General features: G+C 41.0%; 1 protein-coding gene across 1 annotated transcript in view; it reads left to right on the top strand.

The window, feature by feature from the left end:
* Positions 1–21,827, top strand: part of Pcsk5 (proprotein convertase subtilisin/kexin type 5) — a 416,074-nt gene that overhangs the window by 351,442 nt on the left and 42,805 nt on the right. The window contains exon 25 of the mRNA XM_031389877.1: positions 19,959–20,001. Coding sequence (XP_031245737.1) covers positions 19,959–20,001 — 43 coding nt within the window. The remainder of the gene's footprint in view (positions 1–19,958; positions 20,002–21,827) is intronic.

Raw genomic sequence — 21,827 nt, 5'->3', positions numbered from 1 at the left:
TTCCTTCTTCTTGAGTTCCTTGTGGTTTGTGGGTTGTTCTTCCTGTATTCCAAACTTCTGGGCTAATGGTGACTAACAATCTGATTTGTTACCATCCCCTTGTTTCATAGCTCCAGGTCCAGGGAGGTCCACAGGAACACTGAGAGCAGCCCCCATTCAGTCAAGTCATCAGGCAAGGGCATACTTGATTCAGATGTGCTATTGCCTCTACAGTGGTGACATGTATAGCCTGCAGATACAAACTGTGGACTATGAGAAGAGAAACATTTCTCAATCTCTCTAATTTGGAGCAGAATGAGCTGACAGCTTGATACATCATCACAATGGAATTTTATAGCCTCAAATAATTGCTAGAATCCTGGATGTTCCACTAGAAAAATAAATCAACCTAAAAATATAGACTCCAGATTGCCGTGACCCAATATTTGAGTGATGACATGACCCTGTGGGTCAGATTTGGTGAGTCTTAAAAGACAAAGGGAATTGCTTTGAATGGATGCTTATTGGGAAGTCTAGCACAATCATGCTAGCTGCCCTGATCCATTGTGAAATTGTAGATTGATTATATTTAACAGAAATGTAGACCGTTTGTTTGAAATATTATCTAAACGACCTAGCCTAAACTTAGAAATCCTATATGAATTGAAACGAGTAAATTAGGGCAGCCTCTTGCCATTAGCACTCACTGGTTTGAGACAAGTTGAGAACCATTTGTAGTAGTGATAAAATACTGCATTTGAGGCTGTAAAAATTTGGCACACAAGGTCTCAGTTCAGAAGTAAATTCATTTTATGTGCTCAGCAAAGAAGCAACTGAAAACTTTTACAAATGAGAAGGATGACCTCCTGAGATCTTAGAGATAAAATATGTCCATTATTCCTTGGAACCAGGCCTGGTAATTACACTCTTGACTCTTGAAATGAAAATCTGAACCATGGAATCAGTAAGCATTTTACTGTGGGATGCACAACATGGTGAAAGGTGTTTAGCCAAAGCTGTTGTCCAACTGCGTATCATGTGCTCAAACGTTCATTATTAAGAGTGAACACTTGGAAACCTAGCAAATGACTGAGGAAATCTTTGGGGGCCTATATCATTAATAGCTTGTCTGATGGGACACCATGTTTGGCCAGTGACTCCTGGGAATTCTATGACTGGTTCTAGCTACAGCTAGTATATAATGTTTGGCAATAAGAGGACTTCGTTAACTGTATCTTACACATCCCTAACCTCATCAAAGGCTACTTGTTTAGCATCATGCTCTAGCTGTACAAAAGGGTCCTGGTCTTGGTCACCTCCGGCCCATTTGTGTTCTAGGATGCTGCACTAGCTGTTGCCTCATCCAGAACAATCTTCCTGAGATGTTAATGTGACTTTTTCTTGTCATTACATTTCAATTTAAATGTCACCTCCTAAAAAATCCTTCTTACAATTTCCAGGCCAGTGCCTTCTTTAAAAAAAAAAAAAAAAAAAACCTCAAAAACCTCAAGTTGGGCTCACACTTTTTTTTTTGACTTTTCGAGACAGGGTTTCTCTGTATAGCCCTGGCTGTCCTGGAACTCACTCTGTAGACCAGGCTGACCTCGCAGTTCAATCATCTTATGTTAATTTTGGCAGATGATATTTTTTGATCTGATACTTCTATCTTTATTAGCTTTTTAAATATATATGATGTGTTTTTTTTTCTCAAAGTGTAGTTTCTAGGCAGGCAGAGGTTGAATCTCTTATATTTACTGTTACATAGTCTGCATGTTGAGTCATGTTTACCCCGTCTAAGTTCTTGATCAACAAATAAATGGCAGAGGCTTGACTAGTCCATCTGTGGCGAGTGGTCTGAAGGAATATGCTGGGAAAGTAGTGGAAACAGACTTGTCCCACAACTTTCCTTCAGCATGTCACTTTGTGCTAGTCTGATGACCTTGTGTGTTCATGAAACAGAGCATTGGACTTGGTTAGGATTCTACCTTCTCTGTTCTCTGAGGTCCTGTCCCTTCCCTACTACCCATTCTCCTAGCTTTGCCAGATCAACTTTGCCTGTACCTTTTTAGGGGATACATAACCTACAATATTAACACTTGGCACTCACTTACACCACATGTTTTATTTTCCTCTAACTTATACTCCATCCCCTACTCATCTTATCATGCCTAATTTAGAAAGATAGCTTTCAAAATTAGCAAAAAGACAAAATTTCTTCAAACATCCTTAAAGATACATTAAATGAAAGTCAAAGTGAGTACTATTGACATGCAATCTCCTAGTATTAGATGGTGTGTTTCTTCCATATTGGAATGCTACAATAGAAATATCCATCTAATAGGTTAGCTAAGTACATTTCTTCAGAAAAAAGTGACAAAGCTGTCACCATAGCTTTCAATCAATAAATAGTGTATTATAAAAAAAAATATCACATCTATTTACCCCATGTACGTAGAATTGGAAACAATAGGCATAAAGGAGAGGTTGTGATGGCTTGGATAAATTGCAAGAGTCTCCAAATGTTTCTAAATGTGTGCCTACCTAATTCTTATTCTTAATTAAGCTTTTCAATATATTAGGACAGAGATATAGTATTTGGAGGTGGTTTTGGGGAACTGAATTCCATGCCCTAATGCTTGAGCCTTAGATGTAAAGCTAGCTCCCTTCTATCACTGACCCCCTCATCTTAGAAAATACTAGAAATTCCTAAAGTATATCAGTGCTTTGGGAAGTCGCCTTATCACCAACAGCAAAGATTTGCACACTTTGCTAATCCTGCACATGCCTACTATTCCATAAAGGTGAAAGAATAAATGGCTTTCCTGCAAGGCCAGTGATGCTCTCAAGCCAAAGGAGGAAATGTGGAGTCTCCAGTTCGTGTAGTTTTGCCCATTAGACAGATTTGGAGATGTTCTTTCATTGGACCCCTTCCAGCTAACAGCATAGCCCATCTGGAGCACAAAGGCTCTAAGCCTAAGAAAAGAGACAGTGTTGGTGAGCCTTCCCCTTTCAGGGGTGCTAATAAGGGGAAATGCTGAACTACTGTGATTGCCCAGGACTTGAAAATAGCTCATCACCTGCCAATACGAAGGAAAGCCCTGGAGAGCTATGAAAATGCTGGGAAGAACAATGGCTTTGGAGACAGACTCTTTGTGATGTGTGAGAGAAGCAACCCTGCAGACTAAAAAACAGCCAGCCTTGTGCAATGGGTTCTTATTGTAAGTGAACCCTGAAAACTGGTCCTGGGGTGTTCCCATGGCATAGAGGAGGCAAAGAGCTTTCACAAAACAATCAGGCACAGAAACTTGAAATGAAGGGAAGAGTTGGCCAGCAATTACCCAGAAGACTCAAACATTAGATAAGCAGCCAATTTAAGATATTTCATGGTGGGGTAAAGCTTTCTTCAAAATTGGCAGATAATTGTTAGCCCGCTGTCTACTTTATGTGTTATTGTGTAGACTTAATCACACTGTGAAATCCCTCTTGTCTTCAGTCCTAAGTGCCACTGGAATGCTGTGAGCATGGTCACATGAGGTTCATTAGGAGTGGGAGCTTGGCTTTGTGGAGCCTGGCTAGCTGGCTGTTCCCTGGAATCTCTTTTGTGATATCACAAAGCTCCTGTGTTACGGCCATTGTGGGCCCTGAAGCAGAGCATCTCACAGCCCAGCAAGACATAATGTCTCATGGTGGCCTGTCTCATTGGCAGGTGTTAGGCTTTTATTGTTCTTACTACAATGGTTTTGTTTCACCATGAATCACTTAGACTGCATATTGCCACAGCCAGAGTTCTCATTTATGGACAACTTTTCGTTTTATTTACTGCAGTTTCAAAACAACTTGTATTCATTTATGATTGTGTGTGTGTGTGTGTGTGTGTGTGTGCGCGCGCGCATTTTGGAAATGGATACAAGAAGAGGGGATTCTCAAAAACTGAGGAGTGGAAACCCCTCTTTAATCAAGCCATGCACCGCTTGCCCTCATGAAGGGCACTCACAGATCTGTGGATATAGGGCCATGCATCTGGCAAAGAGCACACGGACTTCTGGGACTACCTTCTCCCATAATGCTCTAACAGGGACTGGCAGGGTGAACAAACTGATTGGTGCCAGAGCCCAGGATGTGACCCTAAGTTGACAAGACTGCAAAGGATATGCAAGTGCTTCCAATCTTTCATTGCCTTCTCTCAATGTATCAGCTCTGCTCAGATCACTGCTTCTGATGTTACGGCATCCTTCCCATGATTCCTAGCTTATACATCAGCATGCTACCTTTGAACAATCTTGAAACGTGACTACTATTGAGACTCAAAAGCAGTCCGGGATGGTTTTTCCCTTTTTCTTGCCCATCCCACCTCCCATAAATGCATATTCGCATGCTCAGCACCTAGCGACATGTCTCTCAAAACCAGGATTCTCTTATTCTAAGTAGTATTACGTGGCTTTCTTTATTTACAGAGGCCTGTGGTCTTAAAGGGTATAATAGCTTTGATGCCTAGTGATCACTGGCATAGATGTGTTAGTTCTTATCAATGACCTAGTGTGGAATCCAGTCTAAGATATGAAAACACTAGAAGAGAGCGCTGAACGTCTGAGAAGTGGTAATCCTGGGTCAATGGTCAGTAAAATTTCACCAAGCTCATCACTGATAAGGAGTGTAGCTTTTGGTCAAGTCTCAGAGCATCCCTGGATTTTAGTTTCTTATGTCCATAAAACAGAAGCACTATCAAAAGTGAACAAGTTTTCTAGCATAAAATACATACAGATATGACACAGGTACCATCTTCCAGTGGGCCAGGCAGGGATGAAGCCACAGGAATGTTCCTGCAGAAGGCATTTGCTCCTTGGCCCTGGTGCTGACCATGAGATGAACAAGCATTTTGTATGTACTTGGGGATCAAATCCAGGGTCTTAGTGTAGTATGTATTCACTCTACCTTTGAATTATTTTCCCACTTCAAATCTTTTAACTTCTTCAAACAAACCACTTGTGCTGCAAACTAGATTCCAGCCATCACTTCTGGACCTCTGGCACTCTAGGGTATTTCTATCCCTATTCCCTAACGTTTGAAGCCAGCCAGCAACTAACTTGCAAACTGAATTCACAGCTGTGTGTATACCTTGGGAAAGATGGTCACAAAGGCCTTCCAGCTACAAGTGAGTAAGACTGGGGCTGAATGTTCATCTGAGTTTCAGTGGATTCAAGTACTGCTAATGAAAATTGAGGCAGTGTTGCTGACTTTGAGAAGCAGCAGCTCAAAAAGAACATGAAAGAAAACAAAACTCCATTTTTAACTCCAGGACATTTCTAGCCAGAGGCATCCATAAGGAAGAGCGTGTGAAAGGATTTCTGTATAATTTACCACACCGACTCTGGAGACTTAGCAAAAACCTCCCACAGCTGTAAGAAATAAAAGCGTAGGAATCCGGAGAAAGGGGCAATCAGATGTACCTTAGTATCCAATGCAAGTCATCAAATAACACAGAGCCTGAAATGTGTCTCCATAGATAACATACTGAACACAGCAAAACTCTCAGATGGAGACACATCTTTGAAGGAAACTGCTTTTGAAATCTGTGAAGTTTTTAAAGGTAGAGAGATAAGCAGAGGCTGCAAACCGAGGGAGAGGGGAGGATGCCTTCTGATTAATGAGTAGAAAGTGATTCCATTGCCATAGCAACTTGAAGATACACAAAAGAAAACATCACTTCCTTAAAATATGCCTGGTGATGAATAGGCAAAATCTTTAAAAATATCTTTTTTAAAAAATATGAGCCACTCTTTACAAAGAGCAAATCACACAGGATGACTCTCGGAGTTTTATTTTTCAGATAACAGGGCTTGTTTACATAAGCCCTAGAACGTTTACATGAAACAGCAGTTTAAGCCAAAAGTAATGACCAGAAAATATGTCTATTGGAAAATAAATGTTGGTCTCAACAATTTCGTTTTTGCTTAAGCGGTAAGTGAGATAAATGAATTTGCCTTGTTGTCCCCCTTTCCAACGAGGCATTTAGTTGGAGTGATTCCTTGAATGCTCAGAATGTGAAACGGGTCTAAGAAGCCTGTAAAGGGGATGTAATGGCTGCTCTAACCCACCCTCCTCCTAACAGAGGAAGGTGGGAACAGCAGTTTGATGATGGCACTCACGCTGCTCTTCTCCCACCCTGCCCCTGTGCTGCAGGACCCTGCTTCTGAATCCCTGGGAGCTGGCTGTTCTCTGTCAGTGATTCAGCTTCAGAACCACACTCTGAATAAACTAGATATTCAAAGCAGTACCTCCGAGGCTGTGATGACAAAGTGATTTGGGGATTCCTTACATGATAGATGGAGCACTTTTTTACAAGATTTTTTCTTTATCACATTTTTTTATTTATACGTTTGAGTCAGCAGGACATCAGAGGACAATATGTGGAGAGTGGTTCTCTTCTTCCATCGTGCGGATTCTGGGGATCCAAGTCAGTTGTGAGGCAACGTTACTCACTGAGCCAGCTTGCCCAGATGAAGAACTCTTAATTGAAAACTATGAGATTACTATCGGTGCTAAGCTGTGGGACCCATGAACATTCTTATTTTTACATTTATTCATTTATTGATGTGTGTGTGTGTGTGTGTGTGTGTGTGTGTGTGTGTGTGTGTGTAGTCAGAGGACCTGTGGGAGTCAGTTGTTTCCTGCTATCGTGTGGACCATGGATCCAACTCAAGTCATGTGGCTTGTGGTGAATACTTTACCTGCTGAACCATCTCAGCTGTTCTTACTTAATGTGCATGAGAGTGAGCCAACCTCAGTTCAGTAAACACACTGCCTGCCTTCTGGTTGCTATGGCTTCTGCCTGTATCTGCATGATGCCTACCCCCTGCAGTTCATGACTTCAAACATAGCACCACACAGCTGCTCAAGCCTAAGTGCTGGGGAAACCTATTCCTTCTCCCCACTCTGGATTTGCTCAACTACTAATCAGTCAGTTAGTGGGGAAAAGTGCCCTGCTGGAAAACAGACCAGACAGCTCAGTACCAGGCAGCACACACTTGAAATACTAGCACTGGCAAAGAGAAAGCAGGAGGACCGACCGCAAGTTTGTAGCTAGCCTGGGCTATATACTAAAACTCTGCCTAAATAATATAAAATTAATAGCATATACACCACAATTAAGAAGATTACAGTGTCAGCCCTGTTTTATCAGCTGGGTAGAACATGCAAAGTTGCCGTATGAATTCCCAGCTCCTGACATCCCCCCTCTATGTAAATGTCCCAGGTGAGTTAGGTACAATGAATTTCTTCTCCAGAACACAGCAATCATATAAAGCCTTCCTCTTTTCCACTCACAAGCAGACACATTTGAAAAGGGGGACTAAAAGTGATCTTTCTAGTATTTTAAAGGTTTAGGCAAGAATATGGGGCAATCGTGCTCTGTCTCCAAAACTAATAACAAATTGTATCATTGCTATTAAAAGGCAGTTGTGACAGTGTACCAGATCCAAGGGTCTTAAAACCATAACAGTGTATTCTCCCTCTGTCCTGCAGAGTAGAAGTCTGAAGTTAGGGGTCAGTCCCTTGTCAGTACAGTTGGCTCCTGACATCTCTGAGGGAGGCTCTTCCTGGACATGTTCCTGCCCCTGGTAGCTAATGACTATCTTTGGCATTCTTTGGCTTGTAGCTGCATAACTTATCCATACCTCAGTGATATCATGTGCTTCTTCCTTCTGTGTCTCTGTATCTGTGTCTTCATGTGGCTTTTTTAAAGTAGAAATGAGCTATTGGCTTTATGTTGACACCTACCCTCATCTTAATGACTTCATCCTAACTTGACCCTAATTAACAAGTAGGGTCCCATGTAGAGGTTCCAGCATTAACACTGGGACACATGATTGAGGCTCATAATTATAATTCAACTTACAACAGTCTCAAGTCACTTCTACTGTTTTTTCCTGGTTTGAGACAAGGTCTTATTGGGTAGCTCTGGTTGATACAGACCTTGCTATGTAGATTAAGTGGCCTCAAATTCTCCTGACTGCTAGAATTAATGCTGTATGCTGCCCAGGGAGCTGCACTATTAGAAGGTGTGGCCTAGTTGGAGTAGATGCAGCCTTAATGGAGTAGGTGTGTCACTGTGGGTGTGGGGCTTAAGACCCTTATCCTAGCTCCCTGGAAGTCAGTCTTCTCCTAGCAGCCTTCAAATGAAAATGTGGAACTCTCAGCTCCTCATAAAGTATGCTTGCCTGGATGTTGCCATGTTCTAGCCTTAATAATAATGGAATGAACCACTGAACCTGTAAGCCAGCCCCAATTAAATGTTGTCCTTATAAGAGTTACCTCAGTCATGGTGTCTGTTCACAGCAGTAAAACTCTAACTAAGGCACTCCCCATATTCATCGCCTATGCTATAACATGGGGTTCTCTCTAATTGTGAACCTAGTGGTGGCCGTTTACATCTTAGACACTCTCCTGTGGTCCTAGGAAAAGTCTACATTTTCTCTAAGCTTTGCATAGAGCCTTATCAGTCCAGCCACTGAGCTGTTCAGTATGCCCACTCCTTTCTCATTTCCTCAAGCTGATATCAGCCCTGTCCTCCAGCTCCTCCAAACCCTTTGCCATCTACTCTCATCCCTTTGGCATCCTTTCATTTAAAATCCTTCAGATTTTTTTTGGGAGGCGGAGGCAGGCGGATTTCCGAGTTCGAGGCCAGCCTGGTCTACATAGTGAATACCAGGACAGCCGGGGTTACAGAGAGAAACCCTGTCTCGAAAAACCAAAAAAAAAAAAAAAAAAAAAAAAAAAAAAAAAAAAAAAAAAAAAAAAAAAAATCCTTCAGATTTTCAGAGTGAGGAATGTGGCATATTTCTTCCAGAAAAGTCTCTCCATAGCCGCACAGTAGCTTCTCACTTGCCAACCTTGGTTATTACGGTCCTCTCCCCACCAGCTTGCGAATTCTGTGAGGGTAAGGACTGCAGACCACACAGGCACTCCTTAGCCTGTCACAGCAGGGTGTGACTGGAATACATGACTTGTTAGATGTTTCTTCTTCCTCTAAATACAATTCACAGCTGAATCCTCCTTCTTTCTTGCCCACTTAGGGCTCAAGCCAGCCCAAGGAGTCATTTCACTCCTTCAACCTGTCCCCAACATGTCCTAAAATGTTAGCTCTTCGATGTCCCCCAAGTTTGAATTTTCTTTCTTTTTTTGTCATATTCCTTAAAATTTATAAAATATTATAACAATAAAATGAGTATTATAAAAGTTGTTTGATATAAAACAACAATCAATTTAACAATCTTATGTAGATGCTTGTCTACAGCAATACTTAAAATACATAGGTTTTTCTCAATATAAATTTTAAATAACTCCAAACATATTAACTGTTGTATGTGATGTATAATAATACATCACTACTAGTATTTTCTTCAATGGATATAAATATATAAAGTCTTTTTGTTTGTTTATTTGTTTGTTTTGTATTTAGTAGAGTTTAAAATCTTGGCTCTTACTGTGGTACAAGCCCAAAAAAGAACAATTTTTAGACATTGCATTTCATTGTAATAAGGCTGTACTTCAATGACCCTCACATCACCAAAGGATTTTACCTCCATCGTAGCTAAGCTGAGAGTTGATAGTTCTGCTGCACCAAGAAATGAATTGTAGGCTCGATTTTTGGATACAGATTTCCTGCTTTGGTCAAAACTATTTGACTTGAGTGAGTGACTTTATTCTTAGCCCACAGAGAACAGGATACATTCATTTAAGAAATGGTGTGTGTATTAAGATGGTTTATCCAAAAAGTCATTCACCAACTGTTTCAATGAACAATGGTTCTGCTTGAAGGGTGGCACAGACATTAGGTGAGGATAAGAATTTGGTTCATTAGCTGTGATAATTTGGAAAAACATTCATCTCGGAGAAAGAGTAACTTATAAAGTCCTCTTCTTCAAACTTGATACAAGAGCTACAAATGTCAAGCAAAGCATTCAGTCTCACTCTTTGTTGTTCTCTTACAAGCCACCTCCCAAGTTAATTGTCTATGTATCCCTTCAGTATATAAATACTTTTGAAATGTATAAGCTGTTCTGAAAACTATAGTATAGTGTAAAAACATGAAATAAACAATACTACTAATAGAGAGGCTGAGATAGGAGAAATAAGATTTCAAGACCCTTATGTTGTATACAGCAAGACATTGTCAGAAACAAGCTGAAAGTGTATATAGACTGTACAATATTGGACCTGTTTCTCCAATTACCAAATTAGAGAGACCATTGGATGACAATCAACAAATTTCTAATTCCTCATATTTTTGGATTTCAATCAATTAGGATATGTTGGTAATATTAATTTCCATATTAAGATATTAAGAAAAGGTAATTGTTACTTCCTGTTGTTTTTGTTGTAAGAGGTGGAATTAGATTTGTATGGATTTGTTGAAAGATTACTTTCTTGCTTCTTCTAGGGTGTAGTTTTGCTCCTTATGTTGATGTTTTCCATCTATTATCCTTTGTAGGGCTGGATATGTGGAAAGATATTGTGTAAATTTTGTTTTGTCATGGAATATCTTGTTTTCTCCATCTATAGTAATTGAGAGTTTTTCTGGGTATAGTAGCCTGGGCTGACATTTGTGTTCTTGTAGGGTTTGTATGGCATCTGCCCAGGATCTTCTAGCTTTCATAGTCTCTGGTGAGAAGCTGGCATAATACTGATAGGCCTGCCCTTATATATTACTTGTCTTTTTTCTCTTACTGCTTTTAAAATTCTTTCTTTGTTTAGTGCATTTGGTGTTTTTATTATTATGTGATGGGAGGAATTTCTTTTCTGATCGAGTCTATTTGGAGTTCTGTAGGCTTCTTGTATGTTCATGGGCATCTCTTTCTTTAGGCTAGGGAAGTTTTCTTCTATAATTTTGTTAAATATATTTACTGGCCCATTATATTGGGAGTCTTCACTCTCTTCCATATCTATTATCCTTAGGTTTGGTCTTCTCATTGTGATCTGGATTTCCTGAATGTTTTGGATTAGGAGCTTTTTGCTTTTTGCATTTTCTTTGACTGTTGTGTCAATGTTTTCTATGGCATCTTCTGCACCTGAGATTCTCTCTTCTATCTCTTGTATTCTGTTGATGATGCTTGCATCTATGGTTCCTGACTTCTTTCTTAGGATTTCTATCTCTAGAGTTGTCTCTCTTTGTGATTTCTTAACTGTTTCTACTTCCATTTTTAGGTCATGGATGGTTTTGTTCATTTCCTTTACCTGTTTGGTTGTGCTTTCCTGTAATTCTTTAAGGGATTTTTGTGTTTCCTCTTTAAGGGCTTCTACTTGTTTACTTGTGTTCTCCTGTAATTCTTTAAGGGATTTTTGTGTTTCCTCTTTAAGGGTTTGAACCTGCTTACCTGTGTTCTTCTGTGTTTCTTTAAGGGAGTTATTCATGCTCTTTTTAAATTCCTCTATCACCATCGTGAGATATGATTTTAGAACCAAATCTTGTTTTTCTGGTGTTTTGGGATATCCGAGACTTGCTGTGGTGGGAGAACTAGGTTCTGATGAAGCCAAGTAGTCTTGGTTTCTGTTGGTAAGATTCTTGCATTTTCCTTTTACCATCTGTTGATCTTTGATGTTAGATGTTCATGCTGTCTCTGGCTGGAGCTTGTTCCTCCTATGGGTCTGTGAGCCTGTGACAGTTCTTCTGGGAGATCAGCTCTCCTCTGGTAAGACCTGTGTGCAGTGGGCTGTGGACCAGTCATCCCTCCTGAGTCCTGGGGTCAGAACACACCCTGGATATAGGCTCTCCACTTGCCGGGAAGGGGCAGAGAGGGCTGTGGATCTGCAGTACCTCCTAGGTGAAGAGGGAGGTAGAGAGGATCCTGTGCTGGCTGCCCTTCTACTTCTAAGGCCTGTGCCTCCTGGCTAGTCTCTTATTACATTCTTAATTTATTTACCTCTGATTATTTATTCTGATGTATCTTTCCCTAAAACATGTATCCCAAGAGTGGTACATGGAGTCCTAGTTGAGTTTGGCTGTACATAATAGTTGTAACTATTCCTACAGTTAAATAGGTCATTCCCCACCCAGTACCCATAGGATCTCTAGGTTTCCATCTGCATATCAGATCACATTTGGGGCTTTTTATATAAAACTCTCCATTAGTAGGTAAATCTCTTATTCTAGTCAGTATAATTCTATATGCACTAGTGGTACATCTCGGTGGCTTTTTGCCTACCATATATGAGGCCATGGGTTTAATTATCAGCAAGGGGGAGGGGGAGGATTGGGGGAATGAGCATGACTATTTGACCTGGTCCTGCCGAGATCCTGGCCTCCTTTCCTGCCTCTCTTTTGATCCAGTCCAGCCCTAGTGGCTGCTGCTGCCATCTTTCCTTTTCTACTTCCTCCTCCTCCTCCTTTTCCTCCTTCTCCTCTCCTTTTCTTTTTCCAACTCCATGCTCTCCCTGGCTTCCAATCCTCTTGATATGCCTGCCTCATCTTCTCAAGTGCTGGGGTTACAGCCATGTGCCACTGTACCTGGTTCCTATTGCTGTTCCTTAAATGGGTCTGACCTCCTTCTGCTGGATTTCTGTAGCTAGCTCTTGCTAAAATTCCAGTCTCTAATCAAATGGTTAGCTCTTGAATGGCATTCTCTCTCACTAGCTCGTTGAGATGAGGGCCTCTCTTCTCTTATCACATCCTCTCTAATTTTTATCTGAATGTCTAAATTTATTTGTGAGCTTTCCTTTTTCATAAGTGTCAAGGCAATCTCCTTAGTACTGAGCATACAGGAAACAAAACCTCCATCTTCATGAACCTTGCTTTCTACTGTCTGTGTCATGCATTTGTTGAAAAAAAATAATTATATTTTACTTGCCCTCTGAATGATTACCTGTTTTTTAATGACTTTGAAAATGGGCATGTTCTATTGCATGATTCAGAAACAGGTTACTAAATAGACTGCTTAAGACATTACCTGCTTTTAAAAGCTTTGTCTTCCACTGAAATGTAAGCTCTGAAATAAATGATTAGATGCACGGACACACGGCACAGTGAGTGAGCCTTGTAGGGCTCAATGTGTAAATACCCATCACTTCTGCCTGTGAGGGCTCAAGAAACATGGGGATCCACAAGGCCCTTGCTTGTCATGGCATTCCATCTCTGGAATTAGAGAGCATGATAAAACCTGGAGCCCATGGAACACTGAGCCCTCTTTCTGCCATCATTATTTATTCTGCTCTCTTCTACTACTGTGCCTCTCCAGGGGGCTGTGCCCCACTGTCAGCTGCACAACTTGCATTCCTGCCAATTCAAATATTTATTCATTGTCCTTGGACAACAGTGAGGAAAAGATGATTGAAAAGCATCAACAGTCCCTCTGACCAAATATTTTGTATTCCAACACCATTGAACCTTCCAGAAAACCCAGCATAGGCAGAGTTGTCAGAAGATCTACTTTGTATTTGAATGATATTTGAAGCAATTCTAAGTACAAGGCCAATTTGAATTTATGTATCTCTTAGTGCTGTCTGGCCCATATAATTAGTTACACTCTTTGGGCATATAAATCTCTTAACCAATCTGTTATTCTTGGTAGGCTGAAGACTGTCAGGGACTCCCCTGTCAATGTGACAGCATTGTGTGATAACTAAATACAAATTTACTCAGTAAGAATAAACATTATTGACAATTTGCTTAATTATCTCTCTAAGCAGCTGACGTATTGATTTCTTCCAGTGCTGCTTCTGTCCTCAGAGAGAGCCTTGGGACATCTCAGCAGGGCAGATACAGTAGACACTCAGGAGAGAAATAGTTAAAATATGTTTGGCCCCAAAGACAGCCCCAGTCTGGCTAGTGAGTCTGAGGCAGAGCCAGCAATAACCCCAGTTCCTAGCCATCTACTTCCTTTGCAGAGTCCTATCAGAAAGATAAGCCTTTTCAAGGTGGATTTTGTCTAAAGAGTTTGTACAAACACCTGTGTCTGTTTGGAAGAACACTGATATTGTGGAAATTAGCAAGTGCTGAGGGATAAAGTGGGAGATGAGAAGGTAGATGTGGACATGGGAGGAAGGGGGATCAGGAATAAAACCAAATGGCAAGTGACTTGAAAGATCTATGGAGACACTGTTTCAAACATGTGGCAGAACAGTTTTTTTATGGGGGGTGGTCCTATATATATGAGTGCATGTGTGCCTTCTCCTGTGGGTGTTCATAGTGGCCAGAAACCAACATCAATACATCTCCCTTAATCAGTTCTAAACCTTTTTATTAAGCTTTTTAAAGACATTACTTTATTTATCTGACACCTGTGCATATGTATGTGTATCCTAGCCTAGGAATTTTCTGTCTTTCCTGGTGTTTTGATTTTGTTTGGAGGTTGAGTTTTGATGTTTTTAAAGAAAGACTCCTACTTTGCTAGGTTGAGCTCAAGGAGTCCTCCTTTCTCAGCATCTCGAGCAGCTAGTTCTATGGGCACACACCTTGACACCCAGCATCTTTCTTTTCTTACTAATTTATTTTGTTTTAATAAATATTGCTGTGAGATTTGTTAAGGAAACAAAACTTTTACACATGTTATACACACATACATGTGTGGGGGGGTGTGTGTATGTATACATACTACATCTGTGAACACAGCTATGTGTTACTTTTTCACTGGCCTGTCAGAAAAATGTTCCCATGTTAAAAACCATTAAGAGAATGTCAGTAGCAATCTGCTGACTCAGCTTACCTGCACATTCACATCTCTTTTGACAGATGAGCCTTCTAGTTAGTTTGTGTAGACACATGGATGCAATTTTCATCTGGAAATTTGTTCTGATCACACCATGTAGACTAAGACTGTGGGTGCCAGGGGAGATAGGGAGAGTCCAATCCAATCATACCATCTAAACACTTTCTTTCATAACTACATTCCCCACTTCTCTCCTGACATGACTGCTAGGTGAGCAATTTCATTAAGAATAAAGTGTGTATCCATGCCGGGTGGTGGTGGCGCATGCCTTTAATCCCAGCACTTGGGAGGCAGAGGCAGGCAGATTTCTGAGTTCGAGGCCAGCCTGGTCTACAGAGTGAGTCCAGGACAGCCAGGGCTATACAGAGAAACCCTGTCTCCATAGATCGAAAAAAAAAAAAATGTCTTGCTAGAATGACTTGTCAGGATTCTTGTTGAAGGATGGCAGCCAGGGCCAATAAGTGAGAGAGGGTGGGGTGGCAAGTAGGGGGAGGGGGAGGCAACAGGGATTTGTTCTTGTTGTTTTTTGGTTTTGGTTTTGTTTGTTTGTTTTGTTTTTTAGGGGAAACTGGGAAAGGAGAAATCATATGGCATATAAATATGCACGGAAAAGCATAAAGAAAATATCTAATAAAAAAATTTTTTAAAAAAGTGTGTATCCATAAACAAGGAAAAAGTGGAAGGCAAGAGTAAAGGGTCTTTACACACATATAGATGGATGAGCCCATCAGAAAACCATGAATAATGTAAAGAAGTCAAATGTAATACACGGGTTTTGTTCATGGTTAAATGGGAGTTCAGGAGCTCAGGTGTAACATTCAGTTTGGTGGAGTCTAAGTCACTGGTCTCCAAAGGCAGATGGCTGCTAAACACCCTCCGTTGGATATAGAAAAAATAAAATGTACATTCACATTTATTTTTTGTTCTATCCTTTCAAATTTCCAACTTAGCACACTTTTAAAATATATGAAAATATTCATTTACTAGTACATAATAAATGATGCTGATTAATAATCAATAATTTATACACATATAATAGTTTTTTAATCCAATGCGGTGGGATCAGTACACAAGTATAGAGATTGAAAACTGAGATTTCCAATGTTGGTAAAGCTGTAATATGATTGGAGCTGGAAATCTAGGAAGTATAAATGGAGCTAACTTTCATCTACTACTTGCCAAAGTGTTTGAGTCACTGACCAGGTTGATCACAGGTTCCTAAAGTTCAGTAGAGTCTCAGGGGTTGGACCAGGGAAGGTAGAGGGAGGCTTTAAGATCATCACGGAAAAGCAGGCATCATGCAATGCTGAATTATAAGAGAATAGATAATGTTTCATGGAACACTATAGGTATGGTCTAAGAGAGTCATAGTGGAAGTAACTTAAATGACCGACACCTAAGGGAATTGAGCTTAGGGCTCCCCTAAGGATACAAATTTGCTATGCCCTTTAGTCTTCCTCTTGGGCAGCATCAGTAAGCAAAGTCTCACAGTAAGAGAACACAAGCCAGATTTCAGGGAGAAGAGAAGACCAAAGAGACAAAAGAAGGATAAGAGCACCTGAACATAAATGGCTCCTGTGGTCAATTCTCCTTAGGTGAATAGCTAGTCCATGACTAAACCACACATATATTTTGTAATAAAAGATTGCCTCTAAGACACCACATTTCCTGTCTTGCTTCAATAAGAAATAACCATGCAAGAAAAAAATTGAAAAAGCAAATTATAGCATTTTAACTTATATGCTTCCTTACACAACCTAAAGTCTATGTAAATTGTAAAAATAAGTGGGCCTTCCTTCAGTAATTTTAAATGTTTAGAGTTTCATCACAATTTAAAAGATCACCCTTTTAAATACAGCTTATATGACCCTACTTGATTCCCAATCAATGACTCCCAATCAATGACTCCCAATCAATGCTGTGAGCATTGCAGAGAACAAAATCTCCTTAGCAGAGAATATCACTGACCACTGGGCTACTATTGAGAATGAGCACCATTGTATCCTTGGAGACAGGAGTTTGTGATGAGGTCCAGAGATGATTATTTTCCAATGATATAGTCAAATCATGACTCAAAAAATAGTCCAGAGCTCTCAAGACAGAGAGAACACCACAATCCTGCCTGCCCACCCCAATGAAAATAAGACAATTAACCTCCATCTTCTCTGGAAAGGGAAAACAGGTCCCATCTTGAATAGGCTCTGCTCGTACCTTGCACCTTCTCCTTTGTAGAATGTGACCAGCTACAAGCCACCAACTGTTCCTGATAACTTTACCCCCAAATGTCTGAGGCTTTCTCTGAATTCTGACTGACCAACATATGCACTCAGCTCAAAGATTGACAACATCAAATAACCAGAGCTCTTTAAACATCTGACCTTAGGTAACATCTTCCAAGACAGCTAACATCCTAGCTTATTTATATTCCTCTTTCCCCTCCCAACTCCTAGACAATACTCACTGGAAGCCAGTCTTTGAGAAACCCCCACCTTACAGTTAATGGCTGAGTTGACTTAGAGTCACCTTCCAGGTTTAGGGTTGTTACTCTTAACCCAACAACAGCTGCCTCTCCATGGTCAAGCTAAACCATTTAGCTACTCTCCAACTTGTAGATCTTCTGGGGTAGAAATCAACTAATAATGGGGAAAAATACTAACAGCCATCCATAAGCTAGTAGAAGCCTCAGTTCTGAGCCTTTGCATTATTCATGTGTGCAAACTGTCATAAGGGTAGCCAAATTCTCTGCACAGCCAGGCTGGAAAAGTTCCTGCACTCAACTACATTGGTATGCACATTTCTGAGGCCTGGTTCTATTTAACATTTTCATGAGTGACCGGCTTAAAGAAGAGAGCAAGCGCATTACGTTCCTAGATGGGAGGGATGACCAGAACATTAATGAGAGGGATTAGAATTCCCCCAGCCCTTGCTAAATTAGCAAAACTGTCAGTTAAGTATGTTCACTGGGACAGGCAGGGGAAATCGGGCTGCTCAGGGGCAAGCCGAGTAGAAGCAAGGTATGGGGAAGGTGGGCTATAAACAGTCAGAAATAGACTCCAAGTAGGAACTGAACTAGCCATAGTGTCCACTGAGGATTCTGTAGCCCTAAAAAAATATTCAGATCCTCATTCTATAGAGTATGAAGGTAGAAGGTATCCCCATGGGGTTTTCAAGAAGGCCAGGGAGCCTTTCTTTCTCACCAACACTTAGCTTCAGATTCTTGGGTCCACTTCATGAGTCTAGTTTTACACTCAATTCAACATCCTGTTTTAGTTTACCTTATTAAAAACTGCATTGATTGATTCAGATATTAAAAGCTACTTCATTGTTAAAGCACATCATTACAGCCTCTTCCTCCCTGATTATTTTGGCTCCTTCTTGTTGTTTAAAATAGGGTCTCACTATGTAGCTCTGGCTGGCCTGGAACTCTCCATGTAGACCAGGGTAACCTGGAACTCACACAGATCTGTCTACCCAGCCTGAGTCCTGTGATCAAAGGCTGGCACTAGGCTACTTTGGCTCTTGTTCAACCTTTCCAACTAAACTTCTACTATAAGGAACTTAACAGGTAGTTCCTACGCAAGTATGGCTTTAAGCCTAAAAAGAGAAGCTGAATGAAATGAAGATTCACTTGGATAATACTACAGGCAAAGCTTGCAAACTTTTCCTGTAAAGTGACAATGAACCTAAATTTGGGTCTTTGTTGTAGCTACTCATTGTTGACACTCTAGTGTAGCAGTACCCTAATATAATATGAGTGGACAAATGTGGGGCTGGCTCTTCAGTAGATCTGAGTTTCCCAATTTGCTCTGCATTCAGTTTTGGAATCCTCAACTTTGAGAGAGTTTCAACAGGCATTGTATTCAACCAGTTCATTTTGCACCTACAAAATCCAGGACCTAGAAAACATGATGATTTTTATTCAAGTTCACATGCTATTTAGAGCTGTCTTAAAATCTTGAAACTAGAAAAGAGTATGCCAGCTCCCAGGTTATTGCCTTCTACTTTAACCATCATCAGGCTGTTTCCAGAAAGTTCTGAGGATCCTTGCTTATTTCTGAGGTAGCAGAGCCTCTTCAAGAAATCTTACCATAATGTCTGCTGCTATGGCTTAGTACAGTATTTGAAATGCATGATTGAAGTACATCTCTCACTAGGTAGGGTGAAGACAAGCCTGTGATTAAAGACTTGGGGTGGGGCTGCCTCTACTCTTCAACCATCAGGTTTTCAGATAAGCAGAAAGACAGTCTAGAACAGTTAGTTTAGAAAGGATAGTTTTCCCACTGAGTTCAAAGGGCAGGGCAGTTTTAGTTTAACTGAAGTTAAAGCTGCCTGAAGTAAACTGAAGCTAAAATCTTCATGTGCCAAAAGGAATCATTTAGGGTGTTAGGGTGAAGCTGTTCTATGTGTCCTATGCGAATGGAAGGAGCAAGGCTGGCTTGGAGGTCAGATGGCAGGACAAAATACCAGAGAGACCTGCTTGAAAGAACTTGGGGCCAACAAAGGCAATGGAATTCCATGGTAATCACATCCAAGAGTGGCACCTTTGGGGCAGTGCTGGACATGAACTGAATGTGATGACCCTTGTCAAAAGCAGCAACTTGAAACTCTGTTCTGAGCCAACAGGAACTCACTGAGTCACTACAGCCAGTGAGAATAGAATAGTTTCTTCCATAAGAAAATCACAAAATGGGTGCTTTTATTGGGGAAAATATCTGTTGAGATTTCAAAGGAGACTCCCCAGTAATACTCCCTCCTATTGGTGGGCATCTGTAGAAACGCATGAGAGACCTATGTCTCAGGGTCAGAAGCTGGTTGCACATTTCAAATGTGTATATAGACATGCCCGACCTCAGCAGAGGCCAAAAGGATCCTGGGCTTTGAGTCTGCAGTGCTGGGGACCAAGGCCAGGATCTGTCCTACATAAGTACTCTAGCTCTGAGCTAAGCTCCCAGCCCTAAGTACAGGAGGTTCCTAGCGAGGACCCGGGTTGATCTGGAATTTGAAGACCCAGTAGCTTAAGCCTATTCTTCCTTGAAAGTTGGGGCCAATTTTTTTATGAGAAGTCTCATTTTACTACCTTTGGTAAAGATAAATTACAATGTGCTTTATGTAACTAATTAAAATGGTGCAATCTGTTCAAATATCATTTCTGGGCAGTACATTTCATAAAAATATTCTGGAAGATTAGCTGCCTCCAACCACAACTTTTCCAAAGTTCATTTTTTCCAAATAACAAACTTCTGGCGATCATAATTTTTCATGATTGTGATTTTTTTCCAGATGATCCAGGAGCCTGTACCTCGTGTGCTACAGGATATTACATGTAAGTCTGGCCCTCTTTGTTTGTGACACTAACTTTTCTGCAGCTTAAGCATCAGTGATTAAAGCACAGGGGCCCTGCAACCTGAAACAACTGTGCTGTGCGGGCAATTAATGAGTGAACCTTGGATTTAAGAGTAAGAGTCCAGATGTTTTCTTGCCTTGAAAAGAAGCCTTCACTTTCCTGATCCTGGAAGTCATCCATCTCGACACTGGTGTCTAGGAATCTTGCCATGGATCACCACTATTCAAATTTTGCTTTTGATGGACAGGCCTTAATAATATATCTGCCTTTGAGAAAGCTGGTTCCCAGTGTCTGTGTAGGGACTTTGTTCCTAACTAGAGTCAGATGTGCCAAGGGAAGCCAGGTGAGACACTTACCTCTTAATTGCCCCCTGGGTGATGAGAGGCATGGACCACTAGCTAAAATGAAATGCAGATAAGCATCAGACTAGCACTCTCCCATACAAATCTATAAAAGACAAGCCTGCATGTTTCAACATGACCTCCTGTCCCAGCTGCTCTCCCTTCTAGCTCGCCTCACCCACCTCCTGTGCTAGAAGAAAACCAACATAAACAGAAGGGAAGGGTAGGTCAGACTAATCCACAGCCCGGACAGGTCCTGTTTGACCACCCACAGCTCTCACATCCTCTTTTCGCCATCTTTCACCAGCTTGTAAGCAACTTGAGTTCTGTATGAGTTCAGGAGACAGAAGGAGAAGATCACGGAGGCTCCGGTGCCCCACTCACTCTACAGCGAAAACTACTGGCAAACCCACATCTCCATTTTTGTGGGTCACCACCTTCTGTCACTGTATTGTCTCCCCATGGCAGATTCTAAGATCTCAAAATAGTAGATGCAAAACTGGCGTACGCGGTGAGCAGGACAGGAGGAAAGGCAGCCTAGGAAGCTGAGGCATCTCAAAAGCATGCGCCAACCTGAGTTACCAGTAGAGCCCTCCGCTGAAATACTTGGCAAGAAGTATTTCAAATCTCACATTTTTTTTCTCATATATTGGAATGGTTACATATAAATGAGATATCTTGGGGAAGGGCCATGCCTCAAACTAGAATCCATGTTTGAATATATACTGGATGGGGTAGACTTGGTGCATCATTTTATATGCTATTTAAAAAACAAATTTTACGCATGAAACAAAACTTTTGCAACATCATGTCAGTTTCTCAAAAAGTTCTTAATTTGGGAGCAATTTCAGAGTTGAGTGATTAGGAATGTTATTTTATTTTATGTGTTGAGTGTTTGCTTGCATTCACTTGTATGTGTGTGCACCACATGAAGAAGTAGGCATAGGATCCCCTGGAACTGAAGTAATAAATGGTTGTGAGCTGCCATGTGGATACTGGGAAACAAACCCAGATCCCCTGCAAGAACATCCAGTGTTCTTCACTGCTGAGCCATCTCCCCAGGTCCTGAGCTTGGTCTTCTGGTTGTAACCTAGCTTCCCTACAACAGCTGGCCACTGCAGTAACTATGTCATTATACCACTCTGACTCATTTGTATAGCTTTTCCATTTCCTAGAGAAGAGACAGGGATACAACTCAATGAAAGGGTACTGCCTTGTTTACAAAAGGCCCTACGTTTGACCCTCAGGACTAGAAATAAACACATTAAAAGATAGAGGGATGACCAAGAGGCCCCAGGTTGATGATTATAAGACAAAGCTGGATATTTAATAAGTGGAAAATAACAGTGTACCATCTGCAAAGCTACAGCAAGGTATCTCACACCAAAGATGAACAGCAGACATGCAGGTATTCCATAGAGAGGCCACAAAATGTCCCATGAAGAACTGAAGACTTTCATTTTA

Source organism: Mastomys coucha, unplaced genomic scaffold, assembly GCF_008632895.1.
Source record: "Mastomys coucha isolate ucsf_1 unplaced genomic scaffold, UCSF_Mcou_1 pScaffold21, whole genome shotgun sequence".
NCBI classification, from domain to species: Eukaryota; Metazoa; Chordata; class Mammalia; order Rodentia; family Muridae; genus Mastomys; species Mastomys coucha.
Note: the sequence above shows the minus strand (reverse complement) of the source record. Positions and strands in the feature narration are given on the sequence as shown.